Source organism: Budorcas taxicolor, chromosome 3 (assembly GCF_023091745.1).
Source record: "Budorcas taxicolor isolate Tak-1 chromosome 3, Takin1.1, whole genome shotgun sequence".
NCBI classification, from domain to species: domain Eukaryota; kingdom Metazoa; phylum Chordata; class Mammalia; order Artiodactyla; family Bovidae; genus Budorcas; species Budorcas taxicolor.
Window position 1 is genome coordinate 92,513,108 of NC_068912.1, and position 15,457 is coordinate 92,528,564.

A 15,457-nucleotide genomic window follows, 5' to 3' on the forward strand; every position below is an offset into this window, starting at 1 on the left:
CAAACAGCCATCAAGACTAGCAGCTTGGCTCCAGAGAAGGGTTATCAAAGGAAGGAGGAGGAGCTTGAGCCTCATTTTTAACTTGCTGAACCTTTCAAATTCTCCCTCAAGGCTCCAGTTTGGTAAAAGAAAAATAATAATGACTTATGTTTATCCTGGGGAATATGTGTTTTCCATGCCCCCTTAGGAAATATCATCCATGTGTTTCAAATTTATTTTTTGCTTGACTCATCAAAATACTGTTGCACAAGAGACTCTGGATGTCCAAAGCGCTGTCTTTTAAAATAAATGTCTTTTATTTTGTCTTTGGAAACAGCTAATCACATTTTATCAAGAGTCAGCAGCCGCCTTTCTTCAAAGGATTGAATTTAACACTAAAAAGGTTACAGATGGGGAGAAAGAAGGGTTATTTGCTACCACCAACCCCTTCCACTAACAGGCTATAAGATGCCAAGGACTATACAATGTGAAGGTTTTGAAATGAAAACTCTAGGAAAATGATAGCTCACTTAAAAATATTAGCAAAAAGTAATTTCCACATCCCTTACCTTGTTGGGAGTGAGTTGAAGTTAAAATGAGAGTCCAGATTCTTCAGGAACTCCAGTTATTCATATGTTAGATCTTCTTTGCCTAACATCTCTATTTCTTTCTTTTTTTTAAAAAAAAAAATCCTTTTTGTTTGAAAAAGTCCTTCCTTTCTATGGCTTTAATCTCCTGTTTCTTTGCTCTTGAGTTCCTCCTAGTTCAACCTCCATTTCTCCAGTGATTGTTGCTATATTTCTATTTCTTTCTGGCATTCAATGTAATAATCCTGAGTTTTTCTAGTACTGATTAGTGCTATCCTTTCATATTTTATATGATTTTCTTAGTTTTATTTCATTTTGGAAGACTAGGTTATAGTTTCATCTATTTAGTGTACATGCCTTTCTGGTATGCTTTAGTTGTCTATGGAAGTGAAAGTGAAGTCGCTTAGTCATGTCCAACTCTTCGCAACCCCATGGACTGTGGCCTATCAGGCTCCTCCGTCCATGGGATTTTCTAGGTAAGAGTGCTGGAGTAGATTGCCATTTCCTTCTCCAGGGGATCTTCCTGACCCAGGAATCGAACCCAGGTCTCCCGCATTGCAGGCAGACACTTTAGTTGTCTATAGGGATGCTTTTAAATCTTTTTACAAAAGCCAAGAAAGATAAAGTGACTTTCCCAAGATGAAACAGCTATTAAGTGGCGGAGCAGGTCTCCAAAGCCTGTAATCTTCTTACTAATCATACTTATCATATATTGAAATTCTACTGTGTGGCAGACAATTTATAAACAAAATCTGATCTAATACAGCATCTTACAACATCTTTTTATTATTGATGAAGAAACAAAGGCTTGGAAAGCAACTGCAGATGGTTGTGGGCACTTGTGGTAGTTTCAACTGCTATAGGCTACTAGCTCCTTAGTTTCAGAAGGTAAAGGCAGATAGCCCACAAATATTATGATTGCTCCAAGTAATCAAGTTTGCTTTTAGCTCAGTATTTAACTTTGTCTAGAATCTGACCTTCTTCCTGTGGTTCAATATGGCAGGCAATACATCCAAGTTCCATGTAGCTGAATGGAGGAAGGGATTAACAAGGGGCAAAGAAGATGAACTAGCTCTTTCTTAAGCAGGGGTTTTAGGAAAGCTACTCTGTAGTCACGATGGTGTGATCACTCACCTCCTGGAATGTGAAGTCAAGTGGGCCTTAGGAAGCATCACTATGAACAAAGCTAGTGGAGGTGATGGAATTCCAGTTGAGCTATTTCAAATCCTGAAAGATGATGCTGTGAAAGTGCTGCACTCAATATGCCAGCACATTTGGAAAACTCAGCAGTGGCCACAGGACTGGAAGAGGTCAGTTTTCATTCCAATCCCAAAGAAAGGCAATGCCAAAGAATGCTCAAACTACCGCACAATTGCACTCATCTCACATGCTAGTAAAGTAATGCTCAAAATTCTCCAAGCCAGGCTTTAGCAATATGTGAACCGTGAACTTCCTGATGTTGAAGCTGGTTTTAGAAAAGGCAGAGGAACCAGAGATCAAACTGCCAACATCCACTGGATCATGGAAAAAGCAAGAGAGTTCCAGAAAAACATCTATTTCTGCTTTATTGACTATGCCAAAGCCTTTGACTTTGTGGATCACAATAAACTGTGGCAAATTCTGAAAGAGATGGGAATACCAGACCACCTGACCTGCCTCTTGAGAAACCTATATGCAGGTCAGGAAGCAACAGTTAGAACTGGACATGGAACAACAGACTGGTTCCAAATAGGAAAAGGAGTATGTCAAGGCTGTGTATTGTTACCCTGCTTATTTAACTTCTATGCAGAGTACATCATGAGAAATGCTGGGCTGGAAGAAGCACAAGCTGGAATCAAGATTGCCGGGAGAAATATCAAAAACCTCAGATATGCAGATGACACCACCCTGATGGCAGAAAGTGAAGAGGAACTAAAAAGCCTCTTGATGAAAGTGAAAGAGGAGAGTGAAAAAGTTGGCTTAAAGCTCAACATTCAAAAAACGAAGATCATGGCATCTGGTCCCATCACTTCATGGGAAATAGATGGGGAAACAGTGGAAACAGTGTCAGACTATTTTTCTGGGCTCCAAAATCACTGCAGATGGTGACTGCAGCCATGAAATTAAAAGATACTTACTCCTTGGAAGGAAAGTTATGGCCAACCTAGATAGCATATTGAAAAGCAGAGGTATTACTTTGCCAAGAAAAGTCTGTCTAGTCAAGGCTATGGTTTTTCCAGTGGTCATATATGGATGTGAGAGTTGGACTATGAAGAAAGCTGAGTGCCAAAGAATTGATGCTTTTGAGCTGTGGTGTTGGAGAAGACTCTTGAGATTCCCTTGGACTGCAAGGAGATCCAACCAGTCCATTCTGAAGGAGATCAGTCCTGGATATTCATTGGAAGGACTGATGCTGAAGCTGAAACTGCAATACTTTGGCCACCTCATGCAAAGAGTTGACTCATTGGAAAAGACTCTGATGCTGGGAGGGATTGGGGGCAGGAGGAGAAGGGGACGACAGAGGATGAGATGGCTGGATGGCATCACCGACTCGATCGACATGAGTTTGAGTGAACTCTGGGAGTTGGTGATGGACAGGGAGGCCTGGCGTGCTGTGATTCATGGGGTCGCAAAGAGTCGGACACGACTGAGCAACTGAACTGAACTGAACTGAACTGAATGTTTGTACAGTATTTTAGTACATCGTCACATCATCTGATGCCCTCTGTATTTTTATCCTTATTTTATAGGCTCAGCGAGAGTCAAGATATTCCTCTCAGCAAGTGGTAGAGCTGGAACTAGAAAACAGATCTTAGGAAACCAAAGGTTTCTCTAGGGAAAGACAGTTCTTCATTTCAGTAAAATTAGTTATCTATGTGGAGAGGCCCACAGCATCCTTTGATTTCACTGTCAGACAGCAGATAAAGTAAGTTCGAAAGAAACGAAGGCAATCATTTTGCCAGTTTTTTGTAATCATGGAACTCAGTCAACACTGCGACTAGTAGCCCCTTTATAAATGACTACGATTCCCAGGATGCCACAAGGTACGGCAGGCAAGACTTCGACTCCCAGCATGCTGTACTCTGGAACTTCCAGTCCCAGAATGCAACGCTCCTCCTTGCTCCCAGAGTCCATGAAGACTACAATTCCCGGCATGCAGCGCCGCCCCCAGTTTCTGGCGCCCCGCTGGACCCTGCTTCGGAGAGATCTTTTGGACTCCAGAGGGCGGGCCCTGGAGTCCCAGGCCCCTCTGGGGGAAGTGTCTGCGCGGCAGTTCTGGTCCGTTGGGCCTGTTCAGACGAAACCTCGAAGGGATGGGTTGGGGCCTGGGCCGGGCTTCTCCCAGGCAGCGTTTGAGGCAGCCCCAATGGGGCCCTCCGGGGGCCTCCGTCCCTTTGAACTGCGGTGGCGGGCGGGCTCGCTGTATCCTGCACCCCTCAGAGTAGGGGCCGCCATCACCATGGCCACGGCTGCGAGTCGGCCCTGCCCCGGAGGGTCGCGGGACATCCTGTGGCGCGTGAGTGCTGCGCGCACCATGGCAGGCGCTCGTTACCTGCGGGGGTCTGGCTGGTTTAGGGGCGTCGGTCGCGCGTGCGCCATGGGCGGGGGAGGGGCTGGCTCTACTGTAGCGTGGGGAGCGCGTGGGGAGGGGGGAGACCCGAGTGAATGGTTTCGGGGTTGTGCGGGGCATCCTGAGTGGAAGCTAGCTATAGTAGGGAGGGGCGTGCTAAGGAGAGCTGGTTACAAGATGTGTGTCTGTGCGGGACGTCCTGAGTGCAAACTTGTTACTGTGTGAGAGAGGGGTCCTGAATGGAAGCTGGTCATGGTGGGAAGGATGACCTGCCTGGGAATTGGGGCGGGGAATGGGAAAGAGTTGTATGCCAGGGAGGTTTAGCTACTAAGTGCAAACATCTTTAATTTGTTGATTACTTGGGATAAGAAGCGGGAAAGAATATTCGGAATCGGAAAGACAACAGCTGGACTTGGGGTCTGGGTAAAAGCAGGACGGGTATTTTGTCAGATTAGAGGAATGTGGACACTGTGGGCCGGAGGTGAGGAGGTACTTCCTTGTGGAAGTTTAGTCAGCAGTTCTGCATCCCCTCTGTGGCGGGCAAAGAGTAACAGGAGTAAGATCCCTTTTAGAACAGTGCTTATACCCTGGCAGCACTGCCATCTACTTTGTTCAGTTCAGTTGCGTCCGACTCTTTGCGACCCCATGGACTGCAGCATTCCAGGCCTCCCTGTCCATCACCAACTCCCGGAATTTACTCAAACATATGTCCTTTGCGTCGGTGATGCCATCCAACCATCTCCTCCTCTGTCGTCTCCTCCTCCTGCCCTCTATCTTTCCCACTATCAGGGTCTTTTCCAGTGAGTCAGTTCTTGGCATCAGGTGTCCAAAGTATTGCAGTTTCAGCTTCAGCATCAGTCCTTCCAATGAATACTCAGGACTGATTTCTTTTAGGATGGACTGGTTGGATCTCGTAGTCCAAGGGACTCACAAGAGTCTTTTCCAACACCACAGTTCAAAAGCATCAATTCTTTGGTGCTCAGCTTTCTTTATAGCCCAACTCTCACATCCATATATGACTACTGGAAAAACCATAGCTTTGACTAGAAAGACCTTTGTTGGCAAAGTAATGTCTCTGCTTTTTAATATGCTGCCTAGGTTGGTCATATCTTTTCTTTCAAGGAGCAGGTATCTTTTAATTTCATGGCTGCAGTCACCATCTGCAGTGATTTTGGAGCCCAGAAAAATAAAGTCAGCCACTGTTTGCACTGTTTCCCCATTTATTTGCCATGAAGTGACAGGACCAGATGCCATGATTTTAGTTTTCTGAATGTTGAGTTTTAAGCCAACTTTTTCACTCTCCTCTTTCACTTTCATCAAGAGGCTCTTTTAATTCTTCACTTTCTGCCATAAGGGTGTGTCATCTGCATATCTGAGGTTATTGATATTTCTCCCGGCAATCTTGATTCCAGCTTGTGCTTCATCCAGCCCAGCATTTCTCATGATGTACTCTGCATAGAAGTTAAATAAGCAGGGTGACAGTATACAGCCTTGACGTACTCCTTTCCCAATTTGGAACCAGTCTTCCATGGTTGTTCCATGTCCTGTTCTAAGTGTTGCTTCTTGACCTGCATACAGATTTCTCAAGAGGCAGGTCAAGTGGTCTGGTATTCACATTTCTTGAACAATTTTCTTTGTATCCCAAGTTATTAATACTAAATCTTGCCTGTTCTTTACAACCTTTATTATCGGCTATTGATGTCCTACACATTGTGCATCAGAAAGATGGCTGCAGTTTTTCTTTTTCAAGCTTTCTTATTGCCACTGCCTTCCTCAGACACTGACTGAAGGCTTTGGGTTGGGCCGTTGGCGTGTGCTTCCTCCTGTTTGTCTGCTGCCTGCCTCTTGTCCCCTCTGATCCATCTTCAGTGTAGCCACCTTACAGACACAAGGGTGTTCTACTTTCCAGAGATAAATCTGATTGTCACTTTTGCGCTTAAAATCCCTGAAGATCTTTTCTTGTGTTTATATATTCAGCAGTAAATCTTGGGCCTCTTATGAGGGTGTGTGTGTGTGTGTTAAGTCGCTTCAGTCGTGTCCGACTCTTTGCCATCCTATGGACTGTAGCCCACCAGACTCCTCTGTCCATGGGATTCTCCAGGCAAGAATACTGGAGTGGATTGCCGTGCCCTTCTCTAGAGGATCTTCCCCACCCAGGGGTGGAACCTGTGTCTCTTATGTTTCCTGCATTGGCAGGCGGGTTCTCTTACGGCTAGTGCCATCTGGGAAGCCCATCTCTTATGAGGTGGGCACTGATAATTCAGACATGAATACAATGAAGTAGGTGCCCAGTTAGGAACCCATATCTAATCATTGTAGACACAGTTGCAGTATATACATGATTCCTGTAATAAGTATACACGTTCAGATATTGACATGTTATCAAACCTAGGGAGACAACTGTAAGTTGCTGTGAAATACAGCTGTAAACTAAATGAACCCTTCATTCCCCAAAGTGTGGTATTTAATGTGACATCTGATTCTGGACTAAAACAGCAAGCATTCACTGATAGGAGAAAATTCTGTAGTGGTGTGTAATATTGTTAATAGTAGTGACAATTGGAGTTTATAGACAGCTGCATGGACTGTAATCCGGGTAAATATTAGTGATTAACATCCTGTATGAAAAGATAAGATTTGCATAACTGAAATAACTGGGATATAACTGACTTCACGATTGAGGGATTTTGTTTATTCAATTACAGGTGTTGGGCTGGAGGATAGTTACAAGCATTGTCTGGTCAGTGCTGCTGCTGCCCATCTGTACCACAGTATTTGTAATCTTCAGCAGCATTGATTTATTTCATCCTATACAGTGGCTGTCTGGTAAGTGATATTCAGTTTGGGGATAACAAATTTACAGGACCCACTTTTCAACATAAAAATTGCATTACATTTTAAATTTATTTTAGTGTCTGTATTGAGAGTGGCAAAAAAAAATTCACTCTGAGGTTCTTAAGCCATTCCCTGCCTAACATAGGCATTTTCACTACATAATAAGATCACAAAACCTGTCAGAGACTGTTCACAGAAACAAAGATCACTAGAGACCACATTAATAAAAACTTAATTTTGTTTGTCCTTTCTCTTTGACAGCTTTATTGAGGAAGTGAACCTGTGAGCTTTCTTTTTAAGGAAGTGAACTAATACTTTTATATATTTAAAAATTATAGATAGAAAATATGACATATCTTTAAAAAATTTTTTTCTAAAATTAATTCTTCATTTCTTTATTGTGGCTGATAAGAAAGATGAAAAGAGAGAAAAGGAGACTAAGGAACATAGAGTTAAACTGATTAATAAGAAGGAAAAAATTGTAGCAGGCTAATGTTTCTCAAAATTCTTGGAGATAATAAAATTAGTAAATTCATCTAAGTGCAACTACTTTATGTTAATAATAGCTACCAATTATTGCTGCCTACTGTGTGCTAGGCACCATGCTAAGTACCTTAAATATATTCTTTTCTTTTTTTTGTCCACTCCTCATCGCATATGGGGGTGTTACTTCCCCAACAAGGGATTGAACTTGCACCCCTTGCAGTGGAGAAGTGGAGTCTTAACCACTGGCCCACCAGGGAAATCCCAGGATGTTACTTGTGAACCTTCCTATTAACACAATCTTGTATGATAAGAATGAGGTAGTATTCCTACTTAAATGAGGGACCTGAGACTCAGGTTATAAGTCTGTGCAGAGACACAGCTAGTAAGTAACTGAACTAGGATTTGAATATTGGTCTCTGACTTCAAAGCCTATGTTTATTCCACTCTGCCACACTAGAATTTATTTTTTGTTGTTGTTTTTTTTTTGGTTCTTGAATATGTATTTTTTACTGAAAAAATCATTCATAAATTAACATACAAAAATGTACAAACATATGAGTAAATAATGTAATGACAAAGGACTATATTTTTGTGAAAAGTGTTTTTTAAAACATCTTTAGATTTCAGTGCAAAAATGTACCCCTGGCACCTCTTAAAACATAAGAGCAAGCTCAAAAAATCATAGTGATGGAAATAAGCTAGTTCAATGTCATCGTCATTGGTGAGTGGATACCATCAGTCCGTGTGGCTGGCATTCAGCTATAGGTGTTTGTGGTGGAGCAGCTCTTAGGGGAGGCCCTGTATTGTCAAAATGAATAGCTTTGTGGACACTCCCCCCCCCCCCCCGCCCCGCAAAAAAATCAGCGTGAAAGAAAACTTTTCCTTGCACACTGCAATCAGAAGACAAGGCTGATTTAAGGGGTCATCCATTTGATAGCCTTAAGGAATTTCAGCTGCCAAAATATGTGCAAGGTCACATTTGGTTCTTGTTGTTTAACATGATAATTTCACGCTATCAACAGCATACGGGGCTGGCTGTGGTTTTTTTTTTTTCTTCTTTTACGTTTCCCCACTTAGTTTAGTGGATAAATGATTAACAGTGCACAGTAAGAGATTTCACACAGATAAAACAAACTCACACATGATTGCAAGATGATTTAAGTCACCCAACTTCCAGCCCTGGAAAGACACTCTAGAATTTAAAAAGAGAAATGTTCCCAGAGTAGATTTTGAAGCCTTTTAAGGTCTTGCTTAAGGCTAAAAAGCACAAATACTCTTGAAATTCTTCCTTTCCCCACTCCCCTCCAAAATGGTAACAATAAATTTCTTTTGCTTTGAAAAGTGAGAAGTATGTCGTTAATTTTTCAAAAGAAATGCCAATTTTCAAAGAGTTAAAATTAAAAGCTTTACCTTATGGCCTTTGGAGAGAGATTGCTGCTAAAGAATTGAAGTCATTTTAAGTTTTTTGTTGAGACACATCAATCACTTTTTGGGTGAATCTCACAGTCAGATGAAGTTAAGCCATAAGCTAGTACCAGGGTGGCAAGTATTTCTGTAACCACCTTGCCTGTGTCTGCGTCACTCATGCTTGTCTAGTTGCTGCTGCTGCTAAGCTGCTTCAGTCGTGTCCAACTCTGTGTGACCCCAGAGATGGCAGCCCACCAGGCTCCCCCGTCCCTGGGATTCTCCAGGCAAGAACACTGGAGTGTTTTGCCATTTCCTTCTCCAATGCATGAAAGTGAAAAGTGAAAGTGAAGTCCCTTAGCCATGCCCGACTCTTAGCGACCCCAGGGACTAGCTCACCAGGCTCCTCCGTCCATGGGATTTTCCAGGCAAGAGTACTGGAGTGGGGTGCCATTGCCTTCTGTAGTTGCAACTTTAGAATATTCAATATTGTAATCTAGAGCTATTACCAGTTGTTATGGATTGATACTTCTGACAAAACCTTTTTCCCATTTCGTGGCCCATGGGTTCTTTAATTGTAGAGTCCCTTTTTCTCCAGATTGGATTTGATTTATGCCATTTTTCTCATCATATATTACTTGTCTGCTTCAACTTTTGCTTCATAAAGTCTTTACAGAAAAATTTAGTCCTTCCTTCCTTATTTCCAGCCACATGAATTAGTTATTTCACTCTTTTAGCTCAGTGTAATGCTTGAGAAGTTTACTTGTGGATGCTTAATAATTTTTCAGTAATTTTGGTCAATGAATTAAAATTTAAAAATAATTGGCCTCATTTAGTCTATTTAACAAACATATGTCCGTATTTTTATTTCTCATTCATGTTTTTAGGCATAATATATACATATTTTAAACTGTCACATTTTTTAGATGGAATATTGATTGTTGAACCACTCTAAAATGTGAATGTATTAGTATTTCACAGGGATGTCATGAATTTTTATTTTTAATTCTGTTCATTTGATTGATTTACAGATTATTCTATTTCTGGAAATGTTACTTTTTTTAGCTATAGAGACTAACTGCATTTAAGAAGGGATCTGAAAAATATTTACATTTTAGAAAGAAACTTTGTTGGTATATTACTAAATGTGGTACTTCTCTGTTTCACATGAAATATATTTGCATATGGTATTATTTGTCTGATGTTATCATATGGGTCATCTAAAAGAAATTCTGGTATATATTAAAGATAAGTTTTTAAATTAAAATTAGAGTTGTGGTTCAAGCACCCCTTTTTATTGCAGTATACTAAACATGACTGAATGAACTCACTAATTCATCTCTCTTTTGTTTTAGCTTCTTTCAATGATCTGTATAATTCCTACATTATCTTTTACCTCCTGCTGTTGTCAGTGGTAATTGTAATAATAAGTATTTTCAATGTGGAGTTCTATACAGGTGAGTTTTCAAATGTTAACCATCTTTAAAATACCTGAATTTATTTTACTAAGAGCAGAAATAATGAATTTTGTATGTGGATGTGTACATCAGAGGCTGTATTTTGTGTCAAAGTTTTAAAATGTATACAGAATTATATACTTTTGAGTGCCTTACTGTAAAATTTATTTGACTGGTACTTTCTCTGATTTTAAAAAATAATTAGCACTCTTAGGACACATTGTATGATTCCACTTCCATATATGAGGTAACTAGAGTAGTCTCGAATTCATGGAGATACGAAGTAGAATGATGGCTGCCAGGGACTTGAGGGAGGAAGGAGTGGGGAATTGTTTAGTGGACGCAGAGTTAATAGGCACAGGGGAAGACGGAAAAGTCTGGAGATGGATGGTAGTGATGGTTGCGCAACAATGTGAGTGTACTTAAAACTATATACTTAAAATGGTAATTTTTTTAATATGTATTTTATGACATTAAAAAATTTAGACATTTTAATAGTTCACAGCTAGTGACTAAAGTTGTGATTCAGCGGATATATTATAAAAATAACTCCTTTATAGAGTAGGAGATCAAGACCAGATGATTTCTGAGGTCCTTTTCAAATTGAAGTTTACAATTCTGTGATTTTGGAACAACAAAATTTAAAATATCATGTTTTGCCTTGGGAGAATCACCTGCTAGATTTTAGAGAGTTTTTTTACTTTTTCTCACTTTCTCTCCTTGCTCTTCCTGCCTTTTCAGATTCCTTAAGTCTGACCTTGAGGTAAAATGAGAAGCTTTTTCTTATACCTCTTTTTTTCACTATAACTTCATTCCTCTTTTTAGCTCTTTAGTACTTCCTGGCTGGATATGATATACAATTTCACATTGTTCTCTGGGTTTTAAAATATATCCTTTCCTTTGCTTTTCTAATCCCTCACTACTTGCTGACGGATCTCTTTTTCTATTCAAGCCATCTGTAGAACCCCTTGGCTCACAGCCCTAGCTTTTTTGGTGGGGGGAGGGGGCGGCGGGCCTGTGCTACATGGCTTGCACGATCTTAGTTCTCCAACTAGGAACTGAATCTGTGCCCTCTGCAGTGGAAGCGTGAAGTCTTAACCACTGGACCTCCTGGGAGGTCTTCATCTAGTCTTTAAGCCTGACGAGTCACTTTGGCTCATTCCTTCAGCGTTTGTTATGCAGTGCATTGTGTAGGGTTAAGAGATGTTTGGTCCCAGTTTTCCCCAAGAGGTCACAATTAATGTTGAGACAGTAATACACTGGATAGTAGGAGAGTATAGAGGAGCACCATTTGCCCAGCGTGTTGAACTTCCTGAGGAGATGACGTTTAAACCAAGCCTCGAAGGGTGTGTATATTAAGTAGACAAGGAAGAAAAATGATTTTCCAGGGGAAAGATATAGCATATGAAAAGGTTTAATGACATCAGAAGGTTTGGTGTATGTTCAGAGTATAAGTCAATTACACAGTCAGTAGGTCTTGTGGGCACTACTGGTAGGGAGGGAAAGGTGATAGCATCCTCTTCTCCAAATTGTGAAGCACCTAAGCCCTCTCCCTTTATGCTTAGTTTTCCACCATACTTGGCGTGTATTAAATACTGTAAGAGTTAAAAGAAGACTGTGTACAAAGATAGGTCACGGAACCCTGTGCCAGCTGTTTTCAAAGGCCAGCATTCCTCACCTCCTACCCACTCTTGCCTACCCCAGTTCACCTTGCAAGCGTTTATTTTAGTGTTCAGTGTTTTCATTATTTACCTAGTTTGTGGTTTATTTTTCCAGATGAACTATATATTGTCAATTCAAAACTCTGAAATAAGGATAACTTGCTGGAAGACAGGCACTATCTTAAAATTATTGTTTATTCCTTTATGGCAGTAAGGGGAGTGCCAGGGTAGGCACTATTTGAGCTGTCCGGAAATCTTAATTAAAAAGAATTGAAAAATGTTAATCATACTATCCTTAGATTTTATCTCTGGATGCTTTGGCTTTTCTTCTGCGTGTATCTCTATTTACTCAGCCTTTTTTCAGATTATTTTGACTTAGAAGGTTTCTGTACTGTGTTTTATACTGACTCGGCTTCTTCCTGCCCTTTGGAGTATTTATGCAAGGAGGGGAGGGAAGAGTTTAGGTCCCCTGCTTTATATGCGGAGGATTATAAAGCCACAGTCTTGTCTTTTGTTTTCAGTTGTGCCTTCCATTCCCTGCTCAAGGCTGGCACTGATAGGGAAGATCCTTCACCCGCAGCAGCTCATGCACTCCTTTATTCATGCTGCAATGGGAATGATGATGGCTTGGTGTGCCACAGTGATAACCAAGGGCCAGTACAGCTTCCTTGTGGTTCCCTGCACTGGTACTGAGAGGTAATGTTCCGTATATTTTTTATAAGGGTCCTTGTTTAGTTATTAATCCAAAGGTGATCTGTATATATTAATAGTTTATGGACATTCTTTACTTTCCAGACTTCTGTTAAAAAGTGCTTTCTCACGTACATCAAATGTTTTTGATGTTTTATGTTTGTTGAATTCAACAGTTTTTTTAAAACCATTCTGTGCAAGGTGCTGTGCTAGATGCTGTTGGATTTATTAGGATGATTTACATATATATGGACTACAAGCTCCTTCAGAGTTGAGAACAATGGATGATGTAAGACATGGATGCAAATGAATATATGAGGAGAGGAATAGAAATGTGTGAGAAAGAGGATGTAACAGGAAGGAAAATGAAATGTGCAGATAAAACTTGTGGGAGTTCAGAAAGCAGGGAGGGATCTGTACATGGCTTCTAGGAGGAGGTGGCATTTAGGTTGGGGTTTGAAGGAAGGATAATATGGGAAGAATGAAAAAAAATTTTAAATAATTACAACTACCTTCTTCAGTAGAGCACTTTTATAATTTTGAAACATACATAGTTATTGAACAGATGACATTGATATAAATATCAAGTTGATATTCTGACTTTAAAAATAAAAAAAGATTTCTGGAGTAGTCTTTAAGTCCTCAATTAGCCATTGCTTTTATACAGTGTTCATGACTACTGAACACTTGATTTCCTTTTGTTCCCCAGTTACTGTTAAATAGGGCAGGCTTTTTTCCTAATGTGGTAAATGTTCCTTAGTGAAAGTGTTCCCAAGAAGGATTGCCTCCTTATAAGAGACAACACAGAGAGAATCCCAAAGTTATGGCATCTCTATCAGGTATATAGCCTTCATTTAGAGTTCTACCTAGCCCAGATATAGTTTACCAGTAACTCAAAAGCACCATTGCTTACTGTCACAGGAGACATTCTTACCCTTACCAGATTTCCAAATGAGCAGAGCTAGAGTTATGTTTTTTGTTTTGTTCTTAAAATGGGAAGATTTATTAAGGTTTTTGTGCAAAAGTAACAGCCAAGCCCATGCTTCTTAAGAGAAGTGATTAGCAGGAAATTTATGTCGTACCTTGGGCCCAGAACCACGGGATGCTTCTTAGTTTTAACTAAAGGTCAAATTCTCATGCATCAGAGGAAAGGGTTTTGTTAATCTTTTGCCCACACTTAACCTGAAACACACCCTTATGTTAGAATTTGGGGATTTCTTAAGTAATTAAGTCAAAGCTTTGGCTTCAGTAAATATTGAGCCTAAATGGTGATCTGTCCCTGGCTATTGAATTAATAACCTAACTTTTCCCTTTCAGCTTAGATAGTCCTGCTGTACAAACCTGCTTAAATGAGTATCACCTTTTCTTCCTACTGGCTGGAGCATTTATGGGCTATAGCTATAGCCTCCTGTATTTTATTAACAATATGAACTATCTTCCGTTTCCCATCATACAGGTAAGATGTCATTTTAGCATTTCCTTGTATCAGAATTTGGCTGGGCTAAAATTGCCCTGGTGATTCTGTATATAACTGGCCTCATCTGATTAATTCAAGATTTGATCAGTGAAACTTAGGACTGAGATGCTCAAAATGGCATTTGGAGGGGAGATCTTTGTCTTCATGAGACTTGAGTGTCTGGGAGCTGCAGTTACCCTTCCTGCTGTGTCTCTCAGAATACCGCTTTGCTCCACTCTTTCCCTCCTTGCTAGGAAGTGGCAGCTGCTGTGACCAAGCAGGGCTGGGGGAGGGTGAAGATGACATGCATGCAAAGTACCTCTGTGCAGCTGCCAGCTTCTTTTTGAACCTAAGAATCTCATTAGCTTGAGGATGTACAAGTAAGTATAGAACATGTCAGTTACATTCTGAATAAATAAAACAGTCTGATTGGTTTGAGTGGGATAGTTTAGACTGTCTTTCACTTAGGTTTTTAAAAAGCTGCTAATTTGGTAGAAGCTGTCTGCTCCTCTGGCAGGAGAGAGAAAGGTAGGTTGAGGTTTCTCCAGTGCCACCAAGGCTCCGCAGAAGTTGCCACTGTTCTTGACTGTTGTTATTCGCTTCATTCCTGCTCTACGGCATGCTGATTGCTGGGCTTTGGAGTGAAACTGTCAGAACCAGTTCCTTCGCGCTAGGACCCAGTCTGGGAGGGAGAGCGTAGGGGAGGGATGTATAGATAAATGATATGCCACGAGAGTGTAAATATTAGAGTGTGATGGATTAGGATTCTCCTGGTTTAACTGAAGTTTTCACATGCCTGTTGCATTCTTGAGAACAATCCAATGAAAATACACCTACTGCAAAGAGATAGTGCTCACAGGCAAGACTGTGGCGCTTACCTCTCTGCTGTCTGTGAGCCTATGACAGGGAGTCCTGTTACCAGTTCTTCCCATCCTGTGAAGGTAAGTTAAAAGCAGAGTGCCATCTGTGCTACCTCAGAATTTCACAAGGAGAAAGATCCCAAAATCCTGCATAGAAATATCCATGGTGAATCATCTTTGATTCAAACATCATTAAGAATATAGAAAATGAAGAAAAGAAAGTACTAGAGAAAAATTAGATTACTCCCAAATATCTTGTTCCTTCATGGACTTCTGTTGATAGTGAAAGCCTGTTTAACATCACAGATGTGTAAGGGAGTGAACAAGGAGAGTCCAATATTGATAGTACTGATAAATTATTGTTTATACCATGTAAAGCACATTTGTAAAATTTGACTGCTAAATTTTTTGTAATTTCTTTTGAAAAACTTTTGGGTTCATTCCTGTGTATTTTTCCAGACCCTTCATTGTACATTTATAAATATAGTGGCT

The 15,457-nt window shown here is 40.6% G+C and overlaps 1 protein-coding gene across 1 annotated transcript in view; it reads left to right on the forward strand.

Moving 5' to 3' along the window:
* Positions 1-3,912: 3,912 nt before the first annotated feature.
* NDC1 (NDC1 transmembrane nucleoporin) overlaps positions 3,913-15,457 on the forward strand; it is a 56,534-nt gene continuing 44,989 nt past the window's right edge. The window contains exons 1-5 of the mRNA XM_052637501.1: positions 3,913-4,062; positions 6,822-6,942; positions 10,197-10,298; positions 12,481-12,655; positions 13,967-14,105. Coding sequence (XP_052493461.1) covers positions 3,913-4,062; positions 6,822-6,942; positions 10,197-10,298; positions 12,481-12,655; positions 13,967-14,105 — 687 coding nt within the window. The remainder of the gene's footprint in view (positions 4,063-6,821; positions 6,943-10,196; positions 10,299-12,480; positions 12,656-13,966; positions 14,106-15,457) is intronic.